Source organism: Mangifera indica, chromosome 5 (assembly GCF_011075055.1).
Source record: "Mangifera indica cultivar Alphonso chromosome 5, CATAS_Mindica_2.1, whole genome shotgun sequence".
NCBI classification, from domain to species: domain Eukaryota; kingdom Viridiplantae; phylum Streptophyta; class Magnoliopsida; order Sapindales; family Anacardiaceae; genus Mangifera; species Mangifera indica.
The window spans coordinates 17,910,134-17,937,375 of NC_058141.1; the positions used below are offsets into that span (position 1 = coordinate 17,910,134).

Genomic DNA, 27,242 nt, shown 5'->3' on the forward strand with positions numbered 1-27,242 from the left:
ATATATAGAGTTATGTAACACACTAAACTTCATATATACAATAGTACATTTTTTTCCTTATAAATACAGACTCCTTGTAGAGCATGCTAAGAATCGTCCCCCGTTGAATTCTCTCTCACATGAACCACACAACTTTAACATTATTAGAGTGAGTGCTTTGTAAAATTAACCATCATCTTCCAGTTGGTAGAAATCCATACGTTTCTTCCAAAAAGACTTTCTTTCTGCTAAATTTTAAGCAATGTTAGGAGCAAGATGTTTCAACTGTTCCATTCTCTTGGCTCTAACTCTAATGATAACAATCTTTCAAATTGCAAACTGCCAAAATGGAAACAACTCTAATCTTCCTAGTTTTGCCCGAGTGAATGGATGTCATTTTGTGATGAATGGGAAACGTTTATACTTGAATGGTTTCAATGCATATTGGATGATGTTCTTAGCAGCCGATCCATCTACAAGGGTGAAGGTGACATCAACTTTTCAACAAGCCTCCAAATATTGCATGAATATTGCAAGAATTTGGGCTTTTAGCGATGGTGGTGCTACACCCCTTCAGTCTTCTCCTGGTTCATACAATGAAGATATGTTTAAGGCACTCCATTTCTTCACTAAAAATGTCTTCTCTTATGTCCTATATATTAAACGAGGGATTAAATAATTTTCATGGTTATTTTCAGGGACTGGACTTTGTAATATCAGAAGCTAAGAAATATGGAGTTTATTTGATCTTAAGCCTGGTGAATAACTTCGAGGATTATGGAGGAAGGCCGCAGTATGTCCAGTGGGCAAGGGAACGTGGCCAGTCTCTGAAGAATGATGACTTTTACACAAATCTTGTCGTCAAACAATATTACAAGAACCACGTCAAGGCCATTAACTAGTTCCTTTTAATTTTTTATATACATGTTTTAAAGCTTTGTGTGTGTGTGTGTGTGTGTATATATATATATATATATACATATAGATAAAATTTTATTCTTAAAAGTAATGCAATCGAGACAATACTGCAGGCCGTGCTGACAAGAAAGAACTCGTTTACTGGTGTGATGTATAAAGATGATACTACCATTTTTTCATGGGAACTCATGAATGAAGCTCGGTGCGGAAGCGACCCCTCTGGAAAGAAACTTCAGGCTAAATTCTCTCTCATACAAAATCACTATTAGATTTTAAATTCTTAATTGTGAATTATTTTATGAGATTGACTTTTTTTTCTTTTGAATAATTTAACAGCAATGGATCACAGAAATGTCAGCATATGTTAAGTCAATCGATAATCTTCATCTATTGGAAATAGGTCTTGAAGGTTTCTATGGAGAATCAGTTAAAAGCAGGAAGCAATATAATCCTAACAATGTTACTGTCGGAACTGATTTCATTGCCAATAATCAAATCCCACAAATCGATTTCACAACTGTTCACATGTACCCCGAGCACTGGTAATATATCAACGAAAGCATCCTCCTAAAAATTTATTAAGATCTTCATAATTTTATACTTGAATTGAATGGCAGGTTAAAGCCTAATTCAACTGATGGGGCCCAACAAGCTTTTGTAGATAGATGGATACAAGCCCATACTGAAGACTGTAATTCAGTCTTAAAGAAGCCACTCATAATTACTGAATTTGGGAAATCTGATAGACTTCCTGGATATAGCATTGAGAAAAGGAACAATTATTTAGGGCATGTATACAATGCAATTTTCATTAGTGCGAAAGCTGGCGGTTCGTTTCTTGGTGGGATTTTTTGGCAACTCATGACCCAAGGAATGGAAAACTATGCTGATGGCTATCAAGTCATTTTGGAGGAGAGCCCAACAACTGCCAAGGTCATTGCTGAACAGTCTCGCAAGCTACATTCTCTCTCACCTATGAAATAAAATTGGCCTAATTTGTAGTTTGGGAGGCAAAGATCCAATCAATAAAGAAAATTTGTCATGTTGATTTACCTTGAAATACAAAGAGAGATAAAAATAAGATATTATTGATAGCTTTTCTATAATTCAAATACTTATAATTTCATTAGTAATTTCAACTGCCAAAATACAGAGGAAAAATTTGGATAAACTTCATTTCCAAGCTCCATAACTCAGTCCTTAAAACAGCATGAACTGGTGGTATATACACATTTGTGCACTCCTAATGTTCTTCACTGCCATATCCTTTTTTAAATGATCGTCCCATCTTTTATTGTAGAATTTTTCAACACTATCGTAATTCCAGATCGAATGTAGAATCCTTCAGACGGTTTCTCTGCCTCTTCCACCTTCTGCTCATACAAGTCAGTAGCACAATGCTTCAATTTTGAGTTAGAAATGGACATACAACAACTTATCAGGGGAACAACAATTAACGAAAACTTACATCCTTGTTTGCAATTATCACATTCTTTCCAATCCTTGCATTCTTGTCAATTATACAATTCCTGAGAAATTCAAAAAGTTTGAATATTTAGAATCAAGCCATAACTTATCAAAGAGTTAAAAATTCGGAAATTTTCAATTTGGTTTGCATTTTCCCAATAGATGTTGAAGGAAGAAACTTACGTTATTTTGGTATCTCTTCCAATGCCAATTGGAACTTTCCCATCTGCCAAAAGAGCTGCTATCTCCACCTCAGTTTGGTAATAGTCAGCACCCATCACCATTGTATCCTGTGAAATACAAGTATAAACAAATGCAGAACTTATAATTAATTGAACAAGATCTAGATTTATATATTGTTGTCCCTTGAATAATAGATATGATAAATGAGAACAAGGAATAAAGGTTACCTTCAGCTCCACACCATACTCCAGTCTTGAGCGAATCCCCACAATGGAATGTTCCACACTGCACTCCCTCAAAAAGCATCCATGGGAAACTATAGAATCTTTTACCTATAATAACAAACAGTTGCTCTATAGTCTCAACATGCGGCAAAGAGCCATAAAATCTTTATTGTTATCGTATTTATATTATACCTGGCATTTCTCTATTTTTGTTGGTGGTAGAAAACGGGGAGATGTGAAGATTGGCTTCAATGGATCATAGAATTGGAACTTGGGAGGCTTTAGATAAAACAGAATGTAAGTATCATAGTAACCCTTTTACACAAGACAGTTGCCAGAGAATGTAAAAGAAAACTACCTGATCAGTCAAGGATAAATTGGCATCAAAGAAGGATTTAATAGTCCCAATATCTTCCCAGTAGCCACTGTATAAATATGCCTATCATGAAGAGAAAAAAATAACAGTGCTTGAGAGATCTGTTGAAATACTAGGGACATAGCTATTAACTAAATAGAACTTCTAAATTCAAGATTCTACCTGAACATTAAAATCTTTTGCAGCCATTGGAATTACTTCTGAGCCAAAATCATTGGCCTCTGGATAATGCCATCTGCAGAAGAAAAAAGTTGGGGAGAAATAAACATTATCCAGTCAGCAGTCAATTAGCAATGCACCATACAGCAGTCTACTTATATTCAGTGGGGAAGAATCATTTAACCCTCATATAACTCTGCTTGTGTTTCTGCTAACTATTAAAGCAGGGAAAAACATACAAGATAAATTGAGTAGATACCACAATATGTCACCACTAAAACTTGGCAAAACACGTAAAATAACCTGAGAAGCTTCAATAAAATATCTGTCTTGAACAAATATACACCCATTGATGCAATGTATGGGGTATTCTTCGCTTCTTGACCTGATAGTCCAAGAATAGTTGTGTCTACTTGCTGAGACAACAAAAAAAATTTTGAATCAGCTTCAATCTAGTTTCCATGGACTATTCATTCAGTAACAAAAAATTTAATTCAAGGAAAAATGGAAACAGTAGTAACCATAGATCTCAAACTTTCACCCTTGGGTTTCTCCAGAAACTGTCTGATCCTTCCTGTTTCATCAATATTCACCAACCCAAAATCTGAGGCACGACTGCAGGAAATGAGACATCAGAATGAATTTCAACCAATTTCAACCAATCACATCTTTCTAAGGGGGATGACGCTCTTTTGCAAGCAATTGGTACATGCTCAATCAAAACAGGGTCTGTTATGATATATAAATAATTAATTACCTGTCATCAATGGGAAGACAAGAAACTGATATATCAGCACCTGAATCAATGTGATGCTGCAAACAGAATTCATCTTTCTCAAAACAAAAGATAAAAAGAAAAATTTGCATAGAAGGTGGAAATATTATCGACAAGAGAAATAACTGAGCTAGCAGCTATGGTTAACCTGCACAAAGTCCATATAGTCCATTCGATATAGATGATCACCCGACAAAATGAGTATGTTCTCTAGGTTTCTATGCTTAGCATCCTACAAACAAAACCACAAATATGCTATCATTGTTGATAACATCAAATCCACAGATATCTTTCCTGAGTATAATTGAATAAAGGTACCTCTAATCAACCTAATTTCACAAACATATATATACTCTTGTGCATCACCAAACATTTCATGGATTGAAGAAGAATTTGCATACCTCAAACAACCAGATGAACTGTCTTACAGCATCTGCTGTACCCTGAAACCACTTCTTCCCTGATTTGCCTGGCGTTTGGGTGGCAGCTAAAACCTATTACCATCAATGAAGCAGAATCAGTAGATGACAGTATTTAACCCAATAAAATGGAGAGGTTTCAGTGGTAAGTATACAATTGACTACCATCTCAAAAATTTATGCGATTCAACATACCTCCACGAAACCATCACCAAAATGCACACCATTTCCCAAATTATAGGTTCGAGCTATGTGCCGGTTGAGAGATTGAGAATTGAATTGGGTGAGGATATATATCTTGTTAATTCCACTGTTAATGCAATTACTCATTGGGACATCTATCAGTCTATAACACCCCCCAATTGGTACCTAAAAATATCACATATGACCACCAACCAAAAAGAGTGAAATTGTAAGAGGCCATTGGGTTCATACTAATCTTAAAAGAACCACAAAGTAGTTAAAGAGTTAGCTTACGGCGGGCTTAGCTCTTCTTTCAGTAAGTGGAAAAAGTCGTGTCCCAGCTCCACCACCCAATATGATGGAGGCTACAGTTTTGGGGTCTGCTTCTGGTGTAGCAAATAGTGGTGCCTGGTAAGTCTGCATTTCAGTGTCATAATTACATTATAGAACAGCAACGACTAAAAACAATATATATAGACTATGAGCTATTAGAAAACTAAATTTCAATTAATGCAGGAGTGGAAGTTACCATGAAATCTTCGGCTACATCCGCAAGAATAGAACTAACCGAGAATCGGTATATAGTGGTACATCTTTTCGTGGGAATGTTTGACTTCCTTAACTGAACGCCCGATATTATGCTGTTGGGCTGCTGATTTTCCACTCTACTGCCCAAGAATGAGGAAGATAATGACAACCTTTTATGGTGATATGATGATGGCATCCTAGGAGATAATGAGCTAAGTCCCTGCAACTCCATTGCCGTTGTTCTCTATCGTCACGATAGCCAAGGAGTTCTATTCTTCCTACGAGCCCCTGTTGGCTTTTGTTGTTAGATTGCTCTCTTGTCCTGTATGCAGGGATCACAAAACAACTGGACTCATTTCAAATCTGAAGATTTGTAATTATTACACTCATTGAGATCAGAAATCTGAAGTTCTATAATATATACTAAAATCTAATAATATTTAATAAGTTGAGAATAATGAAAACTGACAGATAATCACCATATGCATTAATGGTCTACCTCTGCTTTGTTTTAATGTTGATCATGGAAATATGATTTAGAATAAAATAAAGTTCAAATTACCTGACAATGGAGGAAGGAATGACTTCAACAATAAAACAAAAACCCACAATTACTTTTTATTTTTTACAAAAGCTCTCATTCTTAAAATGGAGTTTTACGATTTCGAGATTCTCAACAGCTTAGAATAAAAGTCTCCTCCACATATACATCCACTCCACCATGTTAACATTTAAAGTCATACCGCGTTTACCTCTCTTTGTTGTTTCTTTTCAACGACAAAGCACAAGCTTCATCAAATCACCAAACAATAATTAAATATGAAAGAGAGAAATGACTCACCTGACTGACTTTCTATTCATTGAATGAAATGGAAACACGGACTAATACTCATTTTTGCACTCCATGGGAGCTACCGTACCACCCATGCCTACTTTCATTATCTTTAATTGTATTTTTTTCAGAGTAGATTCAGGAGAGAATATCTCCTGCACTTTTCTGGTGACTAAGTGATGTCTGACTCGTCTCTTGAGTTCCTAAAATGAAGGATCAATTTGAAACAGCAAATTGCTTTAATCTGTAACTCCCTTCAAAACAAACTTTTGAATTCTGGTACGATTTAGATGTGTACATAAAAATGTATCCTTTGTTAAGGATATTTGCATTAGGAGGAATCATCACATCGGAGTTAGATTAGATAAATTGAATCATCGGCTGCTCATTTAATAACAGGCCTCATCACTATGTTCCACCTGGGCTTTGATGATATAGTTTTTTCACTTTAAAATTTGAAAAATTCTTTTTTTTGTTTTGTTAGTATCACCTTGTACAAAATATATAATAATGTTAAAAACATATACACCCTTAATTACACTCATATTAGTATAAATTAATTACATTTTTATCTTAATCGCTCTATATTTTTTATCTTAATTACATTTTAAAAACACCTAGAGGTAACCTAATAACAAGCAACAAGACAACAGTGAAACCATAGCAACATGGAACAGTCCAATCACCAGAGATTAAAAAAATTTTATAGATTTTTAAAGGTAAATTGTTATTTAACTTCCATATAGACTTTCTGTCTTTTGATTAACTTTATAAAAAAATTTCTTTGTTAAATTTAATTGATAAGTAAGAAAATGATTTTTTTTTAATTTAAAAAATAGAAAATTATCATTTTATTAAAGTTAATGATGATAATAATCATTCAGCTTATTATAATATCCGTAGTTGATCAAAACTATAACAACATAACGCTGTTTGTGTGAATTAAATTGGGTATTTTATAATAAAACACGAAATCACCATTAATACTGAAGAATATAGGAGAATGAATATAGTCAATCATTCAAGGATTATTGTTAAAGTGTTGGGAATTGATTTGGAACGTTCCTACCGTAGGAACACTCAAAATGACTCAGGTTAGCTCGGCATCAAATTGACATCCGTCTGAGCAAATAAAAATGGACCTGACCCCCACCATAATCATCCTTATTGTTATTGGCATTTGAGTGGCCTGATACGCATGCAAGGAAAAGGGAGGAGATAGAGAGGCTAATGCTGGAGATATAAGATACTTAGCCTACTGTACAATAAATACATTTGAATTTTCAACATCACATCACTATTACTATCACTATGGCTCTCACTATATCTATATGCTGAAAATCATTTATCAATCCTAAGATTATTACAGAGATGTCCAAGTTCAGGCCTCCCATCCATCCAAGATTTAAATTTTGTCTCAGCTGGGGATGTGCAGTAGAGGTAAGACCTAAATGTTATTAGGAAAAAGTACCGCCTGCAAATGCACACACACAACTGCTTACATATACCAGAAACACATGCTTTTCACAAACTCACACACTAACATAATATAATCTAATCAGCAAAGCCAGCAGAAGAGGAAGAATGACAAGGATTAAAAAAAAGATCAATTAAGGTACACCAAAATGAAATGAGGATTAAAACAAGTAAAATAAAAGAAAAAAGAAATATCTACTTGTTGAGGCATGCAAAATAACCTTAAGGCCTTGATACCCATATCCATGAGGTAAGCTCGTTGTTCATCATCATCGTTGGGGAACTTCTGAAGTTCTTCACTGAAATGTAGAATATCATCTCGTAAATGCCCTGCACCTGCACATCTATTAAAGGAAGAACAAACTCAGCACCATCAACTCCAAAGAGGCTCACCTTCCTAACCAAAAATAAGAGACTATATTAATGTGTAATTACCCAGGGAAAGAACAAATAGTTAGAAAAGTGTTGTTATCCTTGGTCAAAATAAAAGGAAAAAAAAAAATCAAAACAGAACCAATCACAAAACACACCTAAGATGCTATAACTTTTCTCCTTTACATATACTACCCTTTTTTTACTCTTTTTAAGATACATACCGTTCAATAACAATGTCAACATCTGCTTTGCTCTGTGGACCATAAACAAGAACTCTTGTAAGACTTAATATGTCACGGTAATCACCCATCTGAAGTGCTTCTTTATCAGATGCCCGGGAAGGTAAGTTCTCATTGTATGCTGGAAATAGATGTGGACCAACCAAAGGTTGTGGTACATTTGATGCTAACTTTTCCTCAGCATCAAGTCTGAGACAAAGAATTGCCATTGCATATGCAACTCCTCCAAACCCCGTGTGTGACACAAAAAGATAACACCCTGCGGACCTATAAACAAAGTTAGTTTTAGTTTACAACACCATTCAAACATCAATAACTTTTTTCATAAAGAAACATATTAAGAAGAACACTGAAAAAAATCTCTATACTTGCTAAATCATGCCTACATCCCGTAATGAAAAAATATCAGCATCACCACGAATCCTTAAAAGGAATTCCCCCAACAAACTTTCATAAGCATTATGAAACACCTAAAAGATAAATTTAAAAAAAAAAATCCTTTTTAGTTTGATTCAAGAAGACAAAAAAGTCAAGTCATTAACATCTTTTAAGAAAAGGTAACTTTTGGCGGTCATATGTGCGAGCATAATACAGAGCATGTCAGAACCTGATGTTATTGTCAAACATTTACCAATAACATTAAAGTTTTAAGTCAAGTAATACATTTAAAAGTATGAATAAAAGATGAATACTGATAGTGGGCAGTTATGTTATGGATACTTACTCATCTCTACAATACTGGATAGCATCAACATCAGAAGCTAAAGCATCCCTCTCTCTAGTTAACGGTATCCTTCGGTGTGTTATATTATATCCATCAGCTTTTAGAGAAGCATACACTTCAGCTGGTGATTTCACATCATCCACAAAGATGTTTTCCCAGTATCCTATGACGCTGGACTGATTTAGTGCAGGATTATATTCTTCACGATGTAAAAGCATTCGACCACCAGAAAGTCTGATCTCAGATAATATATCTTCTTTTAGCCGTGCCTCCATGTGTTCTACCTAAAAAATATTACAAAAGAAATAAAGTTGAGAAACATTCTTGGCTGGCTAACTACTGTTCACAGATAAGAGACATGTTAATGATGACAAACCACTGGGCCAGTAATTCCCACGTGCTTGAGTGTGTCAACAGGTTTGCTAAGCTCCCTGAGAACAAATGGTGTGCCATTAATGTAAACAACTGCCTCCTCTCTCAGATCAGTCAATATCACTTTCTGAGAAATTGATCCTTCAGCTTTGGGCTTGGCACCTAAATATGCCAACATCTCTTTAGCACCAACAATTGTTGGAGTTGCCATACTATACACAGGGTATCCATCCACCTGAAGCAAATAAAAGTTTTGAGCTTCAAACATTTGCAGATTTTTATCACACCAACTTCCACTCTTGAAAACCAATTGATAAGGTCTATGTATGTTAAAGTGAAAGTGTGCATCCACGCAAATTTAAGATTCCGAATTAGGCAAACTAGCACTTAACAATATAGATTACATTAACCAGACAATCAAATGACAGTCAAAATGGACCTCTAACCCATTATCAGGCAAGCATATAGAGAACCAAAAAAAGCCATTATGAATATGTTAAATACATAAGCAGTTCTAGTTTCCAATTTGAAATTCAATATGAGTGCAGCATCTCATTTGGTTTCTGATAGTTCTCTTTCATCCAAGAACATGGACAAGATGTATAACAATTTAGAGACTGCTAGCATTGTTTATATAACCTCACTTTGATCTTTCAGAGGTTGGATTTAATTTTATAGAATCATTTATGTCATGTCAATCTTAGCAAAAGCTATTAGCCTTTCATTATATATATAACCCCCCAGAAAAATACCTTGAAAACATGTGGTGCACCATGAACTTGTAGGTGGCTGGAAGTCCTCTGACCTGGAAAGAAATACATTTTCAGTATTGAACCTTTACCCAAGACAGAGCCATTACGGTTCTTTACAATGGCCTCCATCACTGCATCTCCATGCTGAGATTCATGTGGTGCTCTCAGTTCCTCCTGCATTCAAAATTGAATGTAATTATGCAAGCATTTCCAAGTAATGAAAGAAAAAGTTAACATTTGACCAGTTATGTGTTATTTAATTCTCAAATCCCTATATAAATAAGGAAAAGACTAGAAGAGGACATACAGGAACAGTAAAAAATCGCCCTGGTCTCAATCTTATACTCCATTTCATTGCTTGGACCTCTGGTCTTTGACGCAACCAAGTTTTGAAAGTCATCTTTGATTCTCCTTGTCCACAGAATCCATCAAATGATTCACTTCCAAGATATGCAGCAAAGGCAATTAAACGGAAGTATCGCTCCAAGTACTCAGCACCACGGTTCAATGCCAGCCTCCTATCCCTCGGTTCAACATGCTGTTGATTGAATATCTTCCTATATTCTAGAACGGCTTCCCGTATGTTCTGCAAAGCAGAACATCTATCAATAATGGAATCTAAGGCCTCACGGCATTCCACTCCATTATCAAACAACCTTGTTATCTTCCACAACAGCAAGATATCATCCATGCCGAATGTACAGCCTCCATCTATTTCAGTTCTTACTTTTGCTGCACTTGGGGTTGATGTAGTACCATTGCCTCCAGTTTCTTCACCACTTGAGCTACCACTATCCAATTCTTCATGGACCACATCATCATGTAAAATTTTAATGGGTCTCCCATGATCAATACGAAGCTTTAGAAGACAAGCAATAACAGTACCAGTAGTTGTTCTACCTCTACCCATCTGTGATAATGAAATAAATAAACAGAAAAAATACAGATAAGAAAGAAAACACATTGGCACAGCAGACAAATACATAGAACATAGTGAAAACCTACAAGCAAATTTACAATAAGTCTTAATTAGCATGTAAATGCTTTAACCTGGCAATTGAAAACAAAAGTGGTATCTTTAGAAGCAGAAGCAATGTTCATTGCCAATGTGTCAAAGTCTGAAGTCTTGGGAGCTTTACCATCAGTGATTGGCACACGTGCATACCTGATGGGAAAACCATCACCCTCTAAGCATTTAAATACCTCAAGTGGTGTCTGAACAGAGTCAGAACTCAAATGTTCCCAAGTATCGAATATTTGCCCACCATTTGTTTCATCAATAACCATTATAGCACCCCTATAACGTCCAGCTTCTTGCAGTATATCTTCTTTTAATCGAGCTTCCATTCTCTCCACTCTCTCACGATCAATTCCCTGAATGTAGATATCATAATTTCAACTTCCCCAATTAGGGCTGAAAAAGATGAGGGGGAAGATTCAGAACATCTTGGGGGGAAAAAGGAAAAAGATAACAAGACACTCAAAAAAGGGACCATGCACTGTCATGTTATGGCTAAACTTGCTCAATAGTTTTAGGTCATAGCCTAAATACTTCAAGATATCCTTAATGTGAATATAACTTCAGTTAGAATGCTCATTCACTATCTGCCAAACACGTGAGGGAAATATAGTGAACTTTGCGATATATGGAAGTAACACAAACATTCACACAAAAATGTTATGTATCCTTCTTGTACTTTTCCTGGTTTATAAAAGAAAAAATTGTTGGTGCCACATCTGTAACATGTCTATTGTGCCTTGTGTCTGAGTATGCAGAGAATAACATAGAAAAATTGAATGCAGTCATACAAAGTCCTTGTTTTGCTGCACCAAAAATATCGAGCATCTGGGAACCATTCTGTGAGAAGGTCATGCATTTTGCATTTTCAGAAAACTCATTGACTACACAAGGGCTAGGTCTGGCTTCAAAGACAAATTTCTACTACATAATGAGCAAGACTAGTATCATTTTTTTTAATAACATCTGGCACCATCAAACTGTGATATAAATGGAAGCGAAGTGCATAAAGCAAAGCCCACACTAGGGCTAGAGCAGAAAATTAGCTTTTTCCAGTTCAACAAAGTTTAGATATATAACAGAAAAAATAGTATTATATACCGTGTATTCCAGCATATTTTTGCAAGGTCTTTCAACTTCACGGAGAACAAATGGTTTCCCATTGATGTAGATAACTGGTTCTTCTCTCATATTATGCCAGAAAACTGGGCAACAGCCTTCAGAGTTGCCAATCCTCCTAATGACAGACCGAATGCCATCAATAGTTGGATTTGCAACTCCATAAACTGAAAACCCAGGAACTTGTCTGAAGTTAGGTGCACCCTCTACTCGCTCCGGTAAACTTGTATTCTGACAACCAGGACAATGATCACTTTTGAGAACAGTTTGGCTTCCAAGTACTTGTCCATTTCTCATAGCAGCAACAACATCCGTGTCATGAGGGCACCCATCAGCTGATTCAGCTATTTTCACAACAGATGGCTTTGAATTTGCATACTCAAGAGCGCCCATTGGATCTCTCCTTAGTAACCTATATGAAAGTGAAATTTGCAGCAAAGGAAGTTACACATAATGCAAGACAACAACAATCATTAAGATGATAATATGTGCTCTAATTTTTTATTGATGACCAAAAATACAGATAAAATCACAGTTGGATTATCCTCAATGGTCACACTTCAGACATAATCTGAGATGATGTGACTTTAATAAGTAAAAAAGATTAAAAGAATTGATAACGGCTCAACGAACTCTGACATATGGCAGAGGGAGAATATACATTCAGTGAATTATAATATCAAAAGCATGTTGAAATTCCAATAATTCTAACATGCCTGAAATGACGATGACAAGATAGATATATAAGAATTTTAACGGTACATGAATTTAACACAAATGCAGAAACTAGAGGTGGCATTTATCAAGTATAAGCTAGGGGAAGTCCAAATGAGATAAACAAATCAAGTGCAACACACACCAATTGATGCTCTGTTATTACAGAGTAAGTTGAATAATTGGTAGGTACAAAAAGAAGAGACAAAATAACAAATATTGTGTTTTCATATTGCAAAAAAGATCTAATTTCAAGACAACTATAGACAAATGGCAAAGAATGGGGCAGAATGGAGGTAAAAGACACAAGTAGGTAACTCCAACTAGTTTTGATTAAGACTAGCCGAGTTAAATTGAATTAATGCATGTGAATGCATGAATATGTGTCTAGACAGACATATATTAAATCAGAAAGGTAAACTTTTAAATATTACTATGTTATAAAAGTACCTGCGGATAATGCTATATAGTTCAGGCCTTGCTTTCATCCAGTCAACAAAACTGCTATGACTAAAGGAACTAGAATGAAGAGCTGCTCTTTCTGAATGAAGGTATACAGCGAAGCATATTAAAAAGTAATATCTCTCCAAGTACTCCACGAAAAATGAAAGTGATGCCTCCCTCTTCATCTCATCTGGTTGATGCCGAATACTGCTACGATAAGAGGCAATTGCTTCACGCAAGTTCTGTAATTCAATTAAAGAAACACCTCAATGCAACAGAAACACCAAATAATTGAAAAAGAAACCTAAAATATGAATAGTACCAACACTATGCAAACAAACCGCATAGAAAAACTTTTATATTCGACAATCAAAAGAACTTAGAAGCTCTACCTGAATGGTTATGGTACTTAGAGAGCCATACCTGCATGGATGCACACTTGTCAATGACTTTATCCACTTGTCTTTTGCCTTCAACACCACCCTAAAGGCCATTTCACTTATTCAAGAGCTCAAAGAAAATGATAAATTTCCAACTAAGAGAAACAAGAGTTTCAGTACATACCTCTAAAACCCGTATCAAACTTCTAATGACAGCATATTCTCCTCTACGAACTGCCTCCTCTGAGTTTGGCAAACGGTCAGCAACATTGGAACCAGAATCAAAAACACGGCCAACTGAATTTGTTCTAGGGATGCCTATATCATGTGAACACATTGCATTAGAATTTAGTATCATTTATGAAAATAAATCTGTTATACCTATATAATATTATTCTCTAATAAGATACTATAACTTTTAGACCTAATTACTAAATCATCAGAATCAGCACCGACTTAAGGAAAATATTGGCAAAAAATAAAAACTTAATCAGTACAGAACAATAAATAGCTCTGATATAAGTGATGAGAAATGCCAACTGCAAAGTTGACAAGTCAGTTTAGAAACTGTGAAATCAACCTGGACATAAAACTACAGTAATGTAAAAAAATTTTTGGGTTGCCTTAAGTTGATAACAGCAATGAACTATTATAGAGATGGTAGAAAGAGATGTAGTATTTTTGGATAAAGGAGTTATTCGGTTACCAGAAGTATAACATTTTTCCGTGAAGGAAGTTATTATGTTACCAGAAGCTCCAATGCGGTTGAGGTAAACCAATGTTGCAATCACCATCCCAGTTGTAGTCCGTCCACGTCCCATTTGACAGTTAAAAATTACCTCTGTATTTAGGTTGGCTTGAGAAATTTTATCAACCTTAAAATGCAATGAAAAGCACACATATTATTTAAGGATTATCATGCTGCTAGTCATATTCCACAACTGAAGCAGAACTACTTGAAGGCCCAAGAACTCATGAACCAATCTAAGTCAAGAGTTGTTAACAATTTTGAAAATATGCAATTGATGTAATGAGAAGCATACCACTGTTAAAATAAACATTACTAAACAAGATAATGCACAAGAAATGTAATTGCAGAAAACTACAGATTAGAGCCACAATGCAACTTACAAACAGATCATTCAAATAATCAGAAGAATGGGTACTTATCAAGCCAGAAGTGAGAGTGAGATATCAAAGAGAGGAGAATCTTAATTTTTCCAAAGGTAAACAAAAAATGTGATAGTAAATAGTTAATAAAATCACAAAAGATTTAACTCATCATTCACATGAACAAATAAGCTTATAATTTTTTCTTAATGGGAAACTAAAGGCAAGTAAACTGATGAAAGTAAAAAGAAGCACTATAAATTACAAATCAACAAAGGTTATAAGACTTGATGATTATAACCCACCAAGATATCAAAATCCTGCTCTTTTGGTGATTTTTCATCAGTTACAGGAACACGTTCATAGTCAACAAGGTAACCTTCTACCTGAAGTTCTTCATACACCTGCACCAAAGAGACAAATTTGCACCCATAAGATAATTGGTAGATTCATGTTTCCTTATTACAAAAATCTAAAGTGAGTTCAAAAGACTATACATCTAGTGGTGTCTTCACAGAATCACTAAATACTGGTTCCCATTGGTCCACCATCTGACCATCTGGCAGTTCATCAGTGACAAGGATCTTATTTCCATATCTGTTATGTCAGATGTCCAAATAAAATTTGCAATCATGCAAAGCAAGAGTAACTGATGGGAAAGATAAATATGAATACTCATGAGAGAAAAGACTAAGACAGCAATGGAACAAAGAAAGTACCTTGCAGCTTCCATCAGGATATCTTCTTTCAATCGAGCTTCCATTTGCTCAACCCTAGCCCGGTTGATTCCCTGATCCAAAACAAAAAGAAGCAACTGATTTGCAAGAAATGTGAGCTCTGATAATCACTAGAGGACCTTAGTGCATGGGTTTGCTTGTAAGCCCATGCACATGTACATGAGTATCATAATGTTAGCTAGACTGCATGTTCAATAACATAAATACCCTAAATCTTCCCAAATAACACAGCCATTATATACTCATAAAGTCTCATCATACCATATCGAAATAAAGTAGCATGCCAAGGAAAAAGTTTCCATATATAAATAGTGGTTCAGTATATTATAACATATGAAAGCAATAATGTCATGCTTTATTTTATCTTGGTTTAGTTGTCCAACCAAAGAAAAAATTAATTTCTTGTATTAATATCAAAAGGTTACTCAAGAAGCAAACATATGCTAATTTATGTAGAATTATATTTTAAAAAAATTAATGTAAATATGTGAAGGTCAAATTTCCTTAGAATTACATACTGTATACTCGAGGTTGGAAAATGGCCTCTCTGCCTCACGCAAAACAAAGGGACGCCCATTGATGTACACCACCTGTTTCAAGAACATAATGGTGTATTAATGGAACACCAATATACTGATGATCAGAGAAATGATTGGTTATCATATATCTATCATGGTCAAAAAATTCATCAAAATTTGCAAGTCATAGCACTTATTTATGGAATTGCCAAAAATACCAGGTATGCATTAAAGAATGTAATATGGTTTATCCCAAGTAACTAGTGACATCACGGAATGAGCTGTTAAATTGGTTCTACCTTCAGAAGTTTACACAATTGTCAAAAGCAATAGACCTGAAGCAAATTTTTATTGATGGTTCACAAACTAATTTTCTCTGTGGGTGTGTGTGTGCGTAAATGAATATCTAAATGATGATCACATTTTATCACAGTTATGCAGAGCTCAAATATCAACTAAGTCATGATAGTATGACCATATATTTATCAATAAAAAATGGAAACAATTGCAACAGATAGTTTTACCGGTTCCTCACGAAGGCTAATCCAAAGAACATGAACTTTCTTTCCGTCTTTCTGGGCACCAATATACTTAAGAACATTTAGAATCCCTTCAATTGTTGGAATTGCAACACCATGAACACGTAATGAATCAGCCTACAGTAACCATAAAAGAGTCAAATAAATAAAATACAAATATTTATGAGAATCTATTTCTTCATGAAACAGGTCAACAATCTAAAGTGACACAACATACTCATAATCAAGCATGAGCATCTGCTGCATCAAAAAGATCCACTAAAGAACATTATAATCGCAATGCAGATTAACTAATGCATTAATAAGATTTAAGAGTATATCATTGAACACTTGCAAATCCAAGAACTTCAAACTGAATGTTGAGTTAATAAAGCCTCGGGCTGCATCTACCACAGGTTTGAGCTATAAAACTGAAATTGGATGGCCAGAGATATAATTACGGCTATCAAACATGGCGTAAGTGTTATTGTTCTGTTTTAAGAAGCGTAAGTGAATAAGCAAAGACACTCTCTGTTACATTAACCAGTCAAGAAGATATCTACTAATTTGATTTGGTCAATCATTAAATAGAGAAATAAAGTAATTACACAGAATTAAAAGCATTTAACTTGTTTAATATTATTAAACCAGAAATTGGGGAAAAAAGAAAGAAAGAAAGAAAGCAGGAAAATCAGTTAAGCGTCACATCATGGCAATAATGCATCATTCCGCGAAATCGTAATAAAGAACGATGAGATGCAAACGCATATATTTTGCTATCGGATAAAGAATAATAATAAAAATTAAGATGAATCATTATAATTTCAATTTTTAAAGAAAAGAGGGAAGAAACCTGACGGTAATTAGGAGCACCATCGATCTGAGGGGTTAAGCGTTTGTTTTGGCAGCCAGGGAAATGGTCGCTCTTGAGAATGGTCCGTTTCCCTAAAACTGATCCCCCTCTCATCTTCATCACCTGCTCTGGCTCTTTAGGTATCGACATTTCTCTTATAACTTTAGACTTCCACTACTAGTATTCACAATTCAACCCACAAACTCTTCAAAATTACTATATTTATCTCCCATCAATTATATTATCATCCAGACACGAGATATTAACTAGTAAATCCTTCGATTCTGTAACTCGTTAATTGAATGCAACCACAACGCAAAGCAACAATGCTTCTCTTAAAAATTATCACACGGCGATACAGACAAAGAAAACAGAAAGAAGAAGAGTGAAGGAGAAAGAAAGCGATAAGAGTAAAATAGAAAATAATAAATGGTATCACCTCCTCATCTAATCAACAAGAGTGAGGTAGAGAAAGGAGTAAATATTTATTGGTTCATGTGGCAAAAATTGAGTTGTGGGGTGGGGTGAGGTAAGGGTTTTAGATTAGTTTTTTTTTTTTTTTTTTTTGCGGGACTCCTGACAGAACAACGTGAAAGGCGTGCGTTGGGGGGATTTCTTTTTTCTTTTCTTTTCTTTTTTACACCTGTTTTTGTCTGTTAATTTTAAAACTCGTCAGCATAACCCCAGTGGATATCCTTTTCTACTTGCAGTGGATGCGCCCATCATAGAATACCCACCTACTCTCCCTTTCCTTAATCTTCTTTTATTTCTTTTGTTGCAATAATAATTAATCAAAAATAACAAGACTTTTCTTCTGTTGCTTGAAGCGCAGGTAAAGAATTCTCAGCCTTGCGGGAAAAGCGGTATGAAAATATGGCATGGAAAATTAAATATGGCTATTAATTGAAATTACCAAAATTAGATGGTACGTACCATACTGACTAACTCATTGGGGATACCGCAAACAAAACAATAAACCCTAATATTTTATACAAATCAACATCACAACAAAACCTTATGACGATTCAAAATTTTCATTTTCACACCTTCACTTAAATTCTAGCATCGGGATTTAAAAATCAAGAGCGTAAATTTATTACATTTAGATATTTATATGATTATTAACTCAAAATTTTAATTACTCAATTATTGTATATTATTTTTTGATCTGTTTAATTAATTTAATAATTTTGAAATGCATTTCAAAAATTTAAATGATAAATAGGGTTGAAACAATATTTTCCCAGCAGGAAAACATTATGGGATAGCTGACATTTTACGGTAAAATTTTACCCATGCGGTTATATATATATATATATATATATATATATATATATATATATGTACGTATGCGGGGGTAAAATTATTTTCCAATATTTAAGTCAAATACAAAAAATGAAAAATTTATCAAACAATTGAAATTTTAAAATTATATTTGTATATTTAGTTACTAAATTTTTGGTTTATTTAATTATAAAATTATATTTACTGCTACAAAATTCATCGAGGTATCGAATTCCATCATTATTTTGATCTAACACAGGGGAGAATGGATGAAGTCTAATAGTAATTGGAATGGAATACATCGAGAGCAAAGAGAAAATAGTAAAAACCTTTGTGAACACTATGTTCAAGGGATTAATTCGATTAATGAGCAAATATCTTCATATTAATCGCAAGCAAAACTATTTTCAAATTGGCATAAAAAAAAAATAATAATGTTAATAGTAAGATATTTGTCATGACTAAAGGTATCAGATATTAATTTAAACTATTAATAAAATTTTATATATATATTTATTTTAAATACATAAATATTTATGTGTATTATATAATAATATATAAAAATATGTATATATTTATGTATTTAAAATAAATATACATAATATTATTCTTAAAGTATTAACTATATCTATATAATTTATGTTGTTTAGACCTAATTAAATTATGATATTTTAATTAATTTTCCAAAAATAAAACTTTAAAAGCAGTAGAGCAAACAGGATATGCAGCAAGTAGCCAATAGTCACCAATATCAATAGCGACTTCATAAATTTTAAGAAAAGTACAAACGTGTCCATTTTAACATACGACACCGTTTAACCGTGATTCGCATCTTTAATTGTTAGCGTGGACGCAGCTAATTTCATATGCTTAGATTAGACAGAGTTTATCCACCAAAACATATATTTGATGCATTAAGTAGGGGATTTGAAGATACAACAATCTGCAATCAAACTGAAGCATCCCCAAGACTGTCCTCCATGCTGACAACCTCTCTCACGAGATTTTTGGATGATGGCAGACCAGCAACCACATCCTCTTCAATCCCACACTCATTTGTTCCTCTCTTGATCTTGAAGTAACCATCCTGTCACGGAAACATAACCAGAAATTTAAGGACTGAAAAGATAGAATCTTAGTGCAGTCAATTAATAATTGAATGTGGAAAATCCTTTAATGAAAACATACATCACCCCATCCTCTGTTCCACTGATTGGCAAGCAGCTGCAACAGAGAGTTTCTGATCAAGATATCATCTCAATAAATTGTAATATATGGCCACAAATTTAGAAAATTCATGATTGGATTGGACAATCTCAACATACCCAGTAATCCTCTCCATCATCACTAGTTCCCCACCCAATTAGCTTAACTGCATGACCTCCCATAACGTCACCAGTTATGTGTTTGTATACACCAGACTTGTAATGTGCGAAATCCTGAAAAAATGATGAAGAAGCTATTAAAGACATTCAATCTGGTTTAAAAGACACTATTAAATCATATAAGGGGGCAACTTTCATGGTACAAAAGTAAGTGACAAATGAAAGGAGAGACCAACCAAAACTAGACAGATATTGGGTGATAATTTTTCAACGTTCAACAATACACAGTAAGCTAATCAGACCATGATAAGATTCACATCCACAACCATTGAAGCAAATTCAGCAACAGGAGTATTAAGCAAGTAAAGGTTTTACCTCATAAACTGTGAAGGCAACCTCAACAGGCCCATTCTTATAAACTTCTGCCATGATATTGTGTGGATTAGACTTGATTCTGTATGCACTAACACTGTAGTGCTTTGAGTGTCTCCAAACCTGGTTCTTATTGACACATTTCCTCACACACTTCGGTGTAGGATATGCAGGCTCACAACCAGGGTGGGAACAACCACTATCATCAAAGTATGGATCGCACTGCCACAGAAAATTTTGTTATTACTTGAACATATCAGATATAAATAAGTAAAGAAAGTATTAATCTTCATCAAGACATTAGTCAGGCGATGATGAAACAATCTGGTGTGCCATACGGAAAATAACAATACAAATAAAACATTGCCAAAAAGAATAAATAATACCTCTTCGGTGACAACACCATGGTGGACAAAGTATCGCCAAGCATAAATTGGATAGCCCCCGTCACAACCACTTCCACACAAAAAGCCACAACAAGCTAAAAGATCATTGACTGATAAGGATATGTTCTGCCATGAAACATATTGTGACAGTGAACATCACAATATTAATCTTACAAAAATTCCAAAGGGAAAAGATATCATCAAGTTGATCAGGAGAAGTTTCAATTACCATGCCAAAATGAATGCAGAAACGATCAGACAGTGCTTCAACAGCACCAAATGCCCAACAAGAGCCACAATGACCCTGAATCACCAAAACCCCAAAACAGCTCAGAGTTTATAACATTCATTTACATGTAGTCATAGAAAAACACTATTGCACCAAAAGCTCAACAAGAAACACAATGACTCTAAGTCAAGAAGACCCAAATCATGGTAAGAGTTCAAAAAACTCATTCATGTATAGATATAGGAAACAGTATTACCTGATCTGCAATATGAAAATCGTTTCAGCATTTGACACAGAAAACGTGCAAGCATTAGAACCATTTTCAAAAGAGCTTCAAAATATCAAGAGGGAAAAAAACAAAAGAATATGAATAACTAACCTAGAATTCTTCCAATGCTGCTACATTGTGACCACGTGGTTCTTGCATCGAAGCTCTTTGGCAACTTTGAGGATTTGTCATGAGTTATAACAGGAATACCTAAAAGTTCCTTTTTGGGTGTTGATCTGGCTCCAAGAAGGTACTTAAATTCACCAACCTATGCATCAAGAAAGATATTTCATCAACCGTATCATTTTAAATTTATCACAAAGAAGATCATCCAGTTTGAAACTCACGGTGTAATTGGAAAATCTAGGATTTCTAGCAGCTTTCCATCCAGCCCTGGGATTTTCATTTACATGCTTGATTATTGAATCCTGTAAGTCCACAGAAAGACCCAAAATTTAATAAAGTGCAACTAAAGAAAATAAAATGAAGAAAGCATGCTCTTTTTTCACCAAAGAAAAATGTCTGCTCTAGATCACCTGAAGAATGTGAGAGTTAAGCTTGAGCTGGTGAACTGGTCTCTCTGAGAAAGCCTGATAATAACAACACCCAATTTTCAAACAATAACCTTTAAAACTTCGAAATATAGTAATATAAGAAGTTTTCTCGGAGTACAGAGAAGAAACTTTTTCTTATAAAAACAATAGTAATCCAAGAAGTTCGATCATTATGTCTAAAGAAAAGGTATCCAGAACTTGCACAAAACATAAGCTTTAACACAAGTTTAATCAGGGAACTTAATCAATATTCAGTATAGTCGTTAGAGAACTTATGAGAAGCTCCATCGCTATCAGCAAGCAAGATAGTATCACAAATTGTACAAATCTCAAAATTTTCCACTTATAAAATATCATGCTTTCTTCTCATATTTACCATAAATAACAATTAGATCATCAAATATACTAAGTTTATTCCTCAGCTTCTTATCTAAACTCATCATATATAATTTATTTTTTACCTGACGTTCGTTTACTTAATATCCACTAAGAAAATAAAAATACCATCAATAATCGTTTCATTAAAAGAAAATAATTGAATCTAGACTGGTGTGGTATAGGGCATGAGACACTGATCAAGAAATGAAGAATTGGCGAAAATACAAAAAGAAAATAATCATAAAAAAGAGCATAATAGAAAAAAGCACCTGAGCGTAGAAGGCGACAAGGAGCAACAGAAGGGTAGCGGAAAAGAGGTGAGAAGAGATCATAGTTGAGTCGCGGAGGTTGAAGAGAGGGGAAAGAAACGGATGTGAAATAGACGAGTGTTCCTTCCGCTGTATGTGAGCCAACTGCCTTTATTATTGGGATGAGACTTTTGGTTGATTTGGAAACCTTTTGTTAATTTAATAATGGCGAAAACCCATTCCCACCCAAGGTTTAGCGAAAGGACAAATATCTACCGGTTAACTTTCAAAAACCTAAATATCCACCTATTTACTGTTATAAATAAGGGTAAAATTATTATTTTATAAAAAATTTATTTCCCCCTTAAGTTTATAAATCTGACTTCCTTCTATGAAGGTTTGAAAAATCACTTTTTCTGAGTTCACCATCTTTAGTCGCATTCTCTCTCCCTTCTAACTTTTCTCCTTCTCCTAGTCTAAAACTTTAAACTTGGTCGGAGATCATTGACGTCAGACGTTACTTTCAAATAATTCATTATGTGATAGATATTCGACGACATCACTTTCAATTGTTATCTTTGTGGCCTTTTCATAATCACATATTTGTCATGAACGCTAGAGAGAACGTCGATAGACGGAAGATTAGTTGGAGAATGTCATTAGAGAATGAATGAAACCCTAGAGGAAAATGACAATTTTTCAAACCTTGAGTAGAAAAAAAACATGATAGTATTTTATTTTTTTAATATTTTTAGTAAAATGATAATTTTATTCCTATTTATAACAGTAAGTGGGTATTTGAGTTTTGAAAGTTAATCAATGAGAATTCACCTTTTCGTTAAACCTTGGGTGGGAAATGGCTTTTGGCCTTTAATAATTGACAAAACACCTATAATATAGCAAAGTGAGGAATCTCGCCTCCCAATCCCATCCCTGTCTTTTTGCTCTTGGGAAAACACTTTGCCATTAAGACCAGATATTTAAGCCCTTTTACGTATTCAGGTTTGTTGGAGGCTGAACTCTCCAGTCTAATAAAAATTCAACATCTAATAAATATAATATAAATAATAATATATAAATATAATAAATTAAACTTTAATATAAATCAATTAATTTTATATAATATAAATTTCAATCTATAATATATTATTATTTGATATCAAAATCACGTTAGTTTATTAAACCCATTTGATACTAGGATCATGTTAATCCAGAAGCCCACCCACCCATTTGGTTTTGATTTTGAGCTATAAAAGGGTTATTTTTAAAGACATTATTTTGAATTCAATACAAGTTCTTACTGTAAATTAAATGAAGTTGCTTGCTAACAAATTTCAAGTTAACACTTGTAGGCCGAGGAACAACGACAATTACTATAAGGTTATGGGCCTGAAAGGGGAACATGGAATGAGAAGAGAGCAGATCAATACTAAGCAACGGTAAAGAGAAATTAGTAGTCTCATAACAAAACCAAGCCATATACAGCACGAACCAAAAGTAAAATCATAGCTCAGAGACACTCAACGCTTCTGTGTTTATTTTTATCATATAAAGCAAACTAGATATATCTAAACAAAATGCCAACTCAGTAACAGAAAATTTTTATTACATATAACATATTCACAGATGCATTTTAATCATTTTAGTGATTGGGATTTTGAGTGGAATTAACAGAACCGTCATGCACTTGGACTTGAACAATTCCTGCAGAATAATCCCGGTGGTGCTGCAAAGTTTCAGTTAAAGTCTTGAGTGCCTTGTCGTAAGATATGAACCCCATAAACCAGAATTCATAGCCATCTCTGGTGACAATATGGATGTACTTTTCAGAAGGGTTCAATCTATTAGTAGACGGATTCACTGTCCCCAGCTGATCAAGACCCACCACCACCTAGGTATCATCACAAAGTCCAACAAAGGAAAATGAAATATTAAATTCTAGACCGCTTAGATGGAAAATTATCCATTATGGTTTTAAAACCAACAAGCCACTAAATATTGAAGAATTTATAGAGTGAGTTTTTCATTGTTCTTTTTTTTTTTTTAAACTTATCTTTCATTCTGAGAAAATGCAATCCTAGCTTATATTGAAATCTGTTGACCATGCGAAAGGAGTTTACTTGAGCTTCATGTTTAGAGGCATTGTTTTTAGAGGCACTCTTCATCCTGAGACGGATTTTTTCCATTTAAAGTGCCCAGATCACTATAGACATTAGAACATACTGTGCAAGCTCACAAATATTAGAATTCAGACACTTACTTTCTCCCCCTTTTTTATAGCAAGACAGTAGCCACATGCATGGACAGTAGTTGGTACCTAAAATTTATCCTTTTCTATGCCTCAGAGAAATGACAAACTAGATTTCAAACTGCCCAGATATTGTTAAGAATGAATAACTGATAGGTATCATGTTCAGGATGTCAATTTATAGATTAGATTCTGCAAAATCCATCGAGTCTAAGCAAAAACTGAAGGTGATACCTTGTAATACATCCACTGCTGTTGTCCCAGGGAAGTGTAATGACAGAAGGAATAATCACTGCAAAACGTCATTCTTTTAGTTGATATATAAAGTGTCCCAATCACTGGTCCAGTGGAAGTTGACAGATAGCACACAAATGCCTTTACGAGCTTCTCTCCAGGCAATATCTGAAACTCTTGTTGGAACAACTTCTCATGCCCTCCTTCAGCCAGCACTTTGGTTCCTTGAGCAAGCCTTGCCATTGCTGCATCGCCGAGGCTGGGACTGACCTTGACTATTGACAGAAAATAATATTACATGTTGGTGTCTACCATGCTATCAAAATGCAACCATGATTTCCACCAAAACACAATTTGAGCATAGCAGTTGCGAAGCATTTGAAGTATTATATGTCTTGCCAAAAGACCAGTGAGATAGTCAGGCACCGTTTCATTGCTTTCACAGAAAAAAAAAAAAAAACCCAGACGGTTCTTTTTCCAATCCTTTATAATGAAGAAAACGAGAGAAAAGCAAACAATTAAGAGGGGGATTCTCCAACGTCCTGAAGGAAAATTAAACGATATAGAAGAGTACGTTGAGACCCAATTTGCAAACAATAATGGAGATAACACAGGCCGCAATTTCGAGGCAAGCTGAATCCTAAAAGATTTAAATGTTACATCCAAAGTACTTGTAGCTCACTGTTAGAATATAATACCAATAGAACCCTCCATCCAAACGAGCACCCATTAGGACCAAACCCTTTTAACTTAATCCATTTTACCCGATTTTACAAAACGAACATTAAAGAGTATTAGTGTAAGCTCTTCAAAAGCAATTACGGACTGTGTGTTTATCGCTCTCAAATTCCATAAGCAAACTCAAATTTACACTATTTCACTGCAAATTGAATCAAGGCAAAATTGTAGGTGAAGTAGAGGCGATGGTTTAGTCATAACTCATGGAGAGCAAGATGTCCGATAAGTCAGATGCTCGTATTTAATCAAGAAATTTAAATTCCTAATACGCTAATAATAGTCTTCATAAAACTCAACAAACAAATAAAAGAAGCTTAAAAATGGGGAGTATTAAAAGTGGAATAATTACGGTGATTCCAGATGTTATCAGCAAAAACCTCTGCTTTTCGTGTGGCATCTTCAACCCTTTTCCCGTACCTGTTCAACATCTCGCAGATTGTACCAATCGGTCCTGAAAGAAAATCAACAGCCGATCGTTAACAAAAAATAGCATGCTCCTTATCTCCCAACCACAAACAACAATTACACCAAGCTGATTAACTTCATAACTCACTCCCATAAGACGCATAATGAAAGGAAAGACGGATGTAAGGATTGCTGTTATTGTTCGAACTCATGGCGTGGGTAGTGGCAGGGGTTACACGGGTGTTTATCTTACACTTGCGCTGATTGATTGAGTGGGTTATTTGAAGTGGTTTCGGTAAGATGTCGGTTCTGGGAATCCAAATAAAGTAAAAGGTATAACTGCACAACTTGAAAGGAGGAAGATGATGAAGAATATGATAGTGACGATCATATGACAGGCCAGGCTACACAATAGGCGGCAAATGGAATCGCATCACAGGCGCCGTCCCTTCACTCTTTGGCATTCTTTTTGTTAAGTCTCGAGCAGAGAAAGATTCTTCGAACAAACAACAGTGGACGAACCATCTTCGTTCTCTTTGCTTTTTACACCCATTTTCACTTTCCGTTTGATCCATTCTATCGCATATTTATATGTGAACACGATTCAAAAATAAAGCAAAAATTTTAAATAGATTATTCAAAAATCCTAAGAGAATATTATATTTTTAATTAATTATAAAAGGACATATTTTTAATCAAAAAATTATAAATTAATAATATAATCAAAATTTAAATGAGAGGTAAATTTGATATTTTGTATATAAAAAATATATATATATAGTGTCGTTGTTTCGAAAGAGAGACATCTAATGAAATTCGTTTGTTTAACACAAATAATAAAGATAAAAGAGTTCAACTATTCTATGAAAAATTGGGAAATCAGGATCAGAATTTAAAATATATAAAATTAGAAGATTTTTTTTTACATAATGTTAACATGTTAATGATTTAAAATTGAGAAAACTCGTTTTGTATGTCTACTTATTAGTGGTTCATAATTCAGACTTACATTAATCTCACAAAATCTTAGTATTAATTAAGGCCAAACGACTATTTCCCACCCAAGGTTTAGCGTTTTCTCAAAAGTCCCTCCTTTAACTATGGAAACACCAAACACCCACCCATGGCCAGTTAGATTTAACCAAACCCTAACGGCTGAAAATTTTATCTCCTTTTGCCCC

General features: G+C 34.5%; 5 protein-coding genes across 11 annotated transcripts; 1 reads left to right on the forward strand and 4 right to left on the reverse strand.

Moving 5' to 3' along the window:
• Positions 1–101: 101 nt before the first annotated feature.
• On the forward strand, positions 102–2,003 carry LOC123215338 (mannan endo-1,4-beta-mannosidase 4-like). 2 transcript variants are annotated; one of them, XM_044635390.1, is made up of 5 exons: positions 102–592; positions 678–863; positions 1,011–1,133; positions 1,234–1,439; positions 1,515–2,003. In XM_044635390.1, the coding sequence occupies exons 1-5, from the start codon at positions 242–244 to the stop codon at positions 1,879–1,881; spliced, it is 1,233 nt and encodes a 410-aa protein (XP_044491325.1). In that variant the 5' UTR covers positions 102–241; the 3' UTR covers positions 1,882–2,003. The 2 variants fall into 2 exon arrangements, with proteins under 2 accessions (XP_044491325.1, XP_044491323.1); XM_044635388.1 differs by having other exon boundaries at positions 103–592; positions 678–869.
• Positions 1,958–6,436, reverse strand: LOC123215337 (glucose-1-phosphate adenylyltransferase large subunit 1-like). Of its 2 annotated transcripts, XM_044635386.1 has the most exons (16): positions 6,053–6,433; positions 5,213–5,533; positions 4,978–5,100; positions 4,696–4,869; positions 4,483–4,575; positions 4,230–4,313; positions 4,064–4,119; positions 3,828–3,921; positions 3,610–3,722; positions 3,310–3,382; positions 3,130–3,210; positions 2,964–3,050; positions 2,775–2,879; positions 2,548–2,654; positions 2,366–2,426; positions 1,958–2,270 (listed from the first exon to the last, which is right to left on the reverse strand). In XM_044635386.1, exons 2-16 carry the CDS (start codon positions 5,441–5,443, stop codon positions 2,169–2,171), a joined length of 1,584 nt encoding a protein of 527 aa, XP_044491321.1. In that variant the 5' UTR covers positions 5,444–5,533; positions 6,053–6,433; the 3' UTR covers positions 1,958–2,168. The 2 variants fall into 2 exon arrangements, with proteins under 2 accessions (XP_044491321.1, XP_044491322.1); XM_044635387.1 differs by lacking the exon at positions 4,230–4,313 and having other exon boundaries at positions 6,053–6,436.
• Positions 6,437–7,277: 841 nt separating this feature from the next.
• LOC123217257 (paladin-like) lies at positions 7,278–17,905 on the reverse strand. Of its 4 annotated transcripts, none has more exons than XM_044638158.1 (19): positions 17,393–17,903; positions 16,546–16,677; positions 16,022–16,093; positions 15,486–15,556; positions 15,264–15,363; positions 15,072–15,170; positions 14,405–14,531; positions 13,841–13,974; positions 13,700–13,759; positions 13,283–13,518; positions 12,101–12,530; positions 11,032–11,355; positions 10,289–10,891; positions 9,982–10,155; positions 9,234–9,464; positions 8,858–9,141; positions 8,116–8,400; positions 7,741–7,916; positions 7,278–7,517 (listed from the first exon to the last, which is right to left on the reverse strand). In XM_044638158.1, the coding sequence occupies exons 1-18, from the start codon at positions 17,540–17,542 to the stop codon at positions 7,742–7,744; spliced, it is 3,687 nt and encodes a 1,228-aa protein (XP_044494093.1). In that variant the 5' UTR covers positions 17,543–17,903; the 3' UTR covers positions 7,278–7,517; position 7,741. The 4 variants fall into 4 exon arrangements, with proteins under 4 accessions (XP_044494093.1, XP_044494092.1, XP_044494094.1 ...); XM_044638157.1 differs by having other exon boundaries at positions 7,741–7,863; positions 17,393–17,901; XM_044638159.1 differs by lacking the exon at positions 11,032–11,355 and having other exon boundaries at positions 7,741–7,863; positions 17,393–17,901.
• A 1,510-nt stretch (positions 17,906–19,415) lies between these two features.
• Positions 19,416–22,644, reverse strand: LOC123217259 (cathepsin B-like protease 2). Of its 2 annotated transcripts, none has more exons than XM_044638162.1 (11): positions 22,458–22,644; positions 21,793–21,846; positions 21,604–21,684; positions 21,368–21,524; positions 21,245–21,249; positions 20,989–21,063; positions 20,760–20,885; positions 20,377–20,595; positions 20,002–20,115; positions 19,865–19,916; positions 19,416–19,763 (listed from the first exon to the last, which is right to left on the reverse strand). In XM_044638162.1, exons 1-10 carry the CDS (start codon positions 22,518–22,520, stop codon positions 19,866–19,868), a joined length of 945 nt encoding a protein of 314 aa, XP_044494097.1. In that variant the 5' UTR covers positions 22,521–22,644; the 3' UTR covers positions 19,416–19,763; position 19,865. The 2 variants fall into 2 exon arrangements, with proteins under 2 accessions (XP_044494097.1, XP_044494096.1); XM_044638161.1 differs by having other exon boundaries at positions 19,865–19,900; positions 22,458–22,642.
• Positions 22,645–23,876: 1,232 nt separating this feature from the next.
• Positions 23,877–26,628, reverse strand: LOC123217260 (GEM-like protein 2). The gene is made up of 4 exons (XM_044638163.1): positions 26,210–26,628; positions 26,006–26,107; positions 24,919–25,193; positions 23,877–24,327 (listed from the first exon to the last, which is right to left on the reverse strand). Exons 1-4 carry the CDS (start codon positions 26,271–26,273, stop codon positions 24,079–24,081), a joined length of 690 nt encoding a protein of 229 aa, XP_044494098.1. The 5' UTR covers positions 26,274–26,628; the 3' UTR covers positions 23,877–24,078.
• Between the last annotated feature and the right edge of the window lie 614 nt (positions 26,629–27,242).

Bases quoted from the DNA above. Each gene is read 5' to 3' on its own strand.
- LOC123215338 (XM_044635388.1), top strand. From the start codon at position 242: ATGTTAGGAGCAAGATGTTTCAACTGTTCCATTCTCTTGGCTCTAACT. The intron at 593-677 runs GCACTCCATTTC...GGTTATTTTCAG, and splicing joins ACAATGAAGATATGTTTAAG to GGACTGGACTTTGTAATATC. The intron at 1,440-1,514 runs GTAATATATCAA...ATTGAATGGCAG, and splicing joins CACATGTACCCCGAGCACTG to GTTAAAGCCTAATTCAACTG.
- LOC123215337 (XM_044635386.1), bottom strand. From the start codon at position 5,443: ATGGAGTTGCAGGGACTTAGCTCATTATCTCCTAGGATGCCATCATCA. The intron at 4,576-4,695 runs GTATGTTGAATC...TGATGGTAATAG, and splicing joins TTGGTGATGGTTTCGTGGAG to GTTTTAGCTGCCACCCAAAC. The intron at 3,383-3,609 runs GTTATTTTACGT...TTTCTTCTGCAG, and splicing joins ATTTTATTGAAGCTTCTCAG to ATGGCATTATCCAGAGGCCA.
- LOC123217257 (XM_044638157.1), bottom strand. From the start codon at position 17,542: ATGTCGATACCTAAAGAGCCAGAGCAGGTGATGAAGATGAGAGGGGGA. The intron at 11,356-12,100 runs GTATATAATACT...ATCTACATTCAG, and splicing joins AAAATATGCTGGAATACACG to GGAATTGATCGTGAGAGAGT. The intron at 8,401-8,857 runs GTAAGTATCCAT...CTTTGTTTATAG, and splicing joins ATCCAGTATTGTAGAGATGA to GTCCGCAGGGTGTTATCTTT.
- LOC123217259 (XM_044638161.1), bottom strand. From the start codon at position 22,520: ATGATCTCTTCTCACCTCTTTTCCGCTACCCTTCTGTTGCTCCTTGTC. The intron at 21,847-22,457 runs GTGCTTTTTTCT...TGTTATTATCAG, and splicing joins TTGTCGCCTTCTACGCTCAG to GCTTTCTCAGAGAGACCAGT. The intron at 20,886-20,988 runs GTAATTGAAACT...GTTTCATGGCAG, and splicing joins TCTGCATTCATTTTGGCATG to AACATATCCTTATCAGTCAA.
- LOC123217260 (XM_044638163.1), bottom strand. From the start codon at position 26,273: ATGAGTTCGAACAATAACAGCAATCCTTACATCCGTCTTTCCTTTCAT. The intron at 26,108-26,209 runs GTGAGTTATGAA...ATTTTCTTTCAG, and splicing joins TCATTATGCGTCTTATGGGA to GACCGATTGGTACAATCTGC. The intron at 25,194-26,005 runs GTAATTATTCCA...TTCTGTCAATAG, and splicing joins TGATAACATCTGGAATCACC to TCAAGGTCAGTCCCAGCCTC.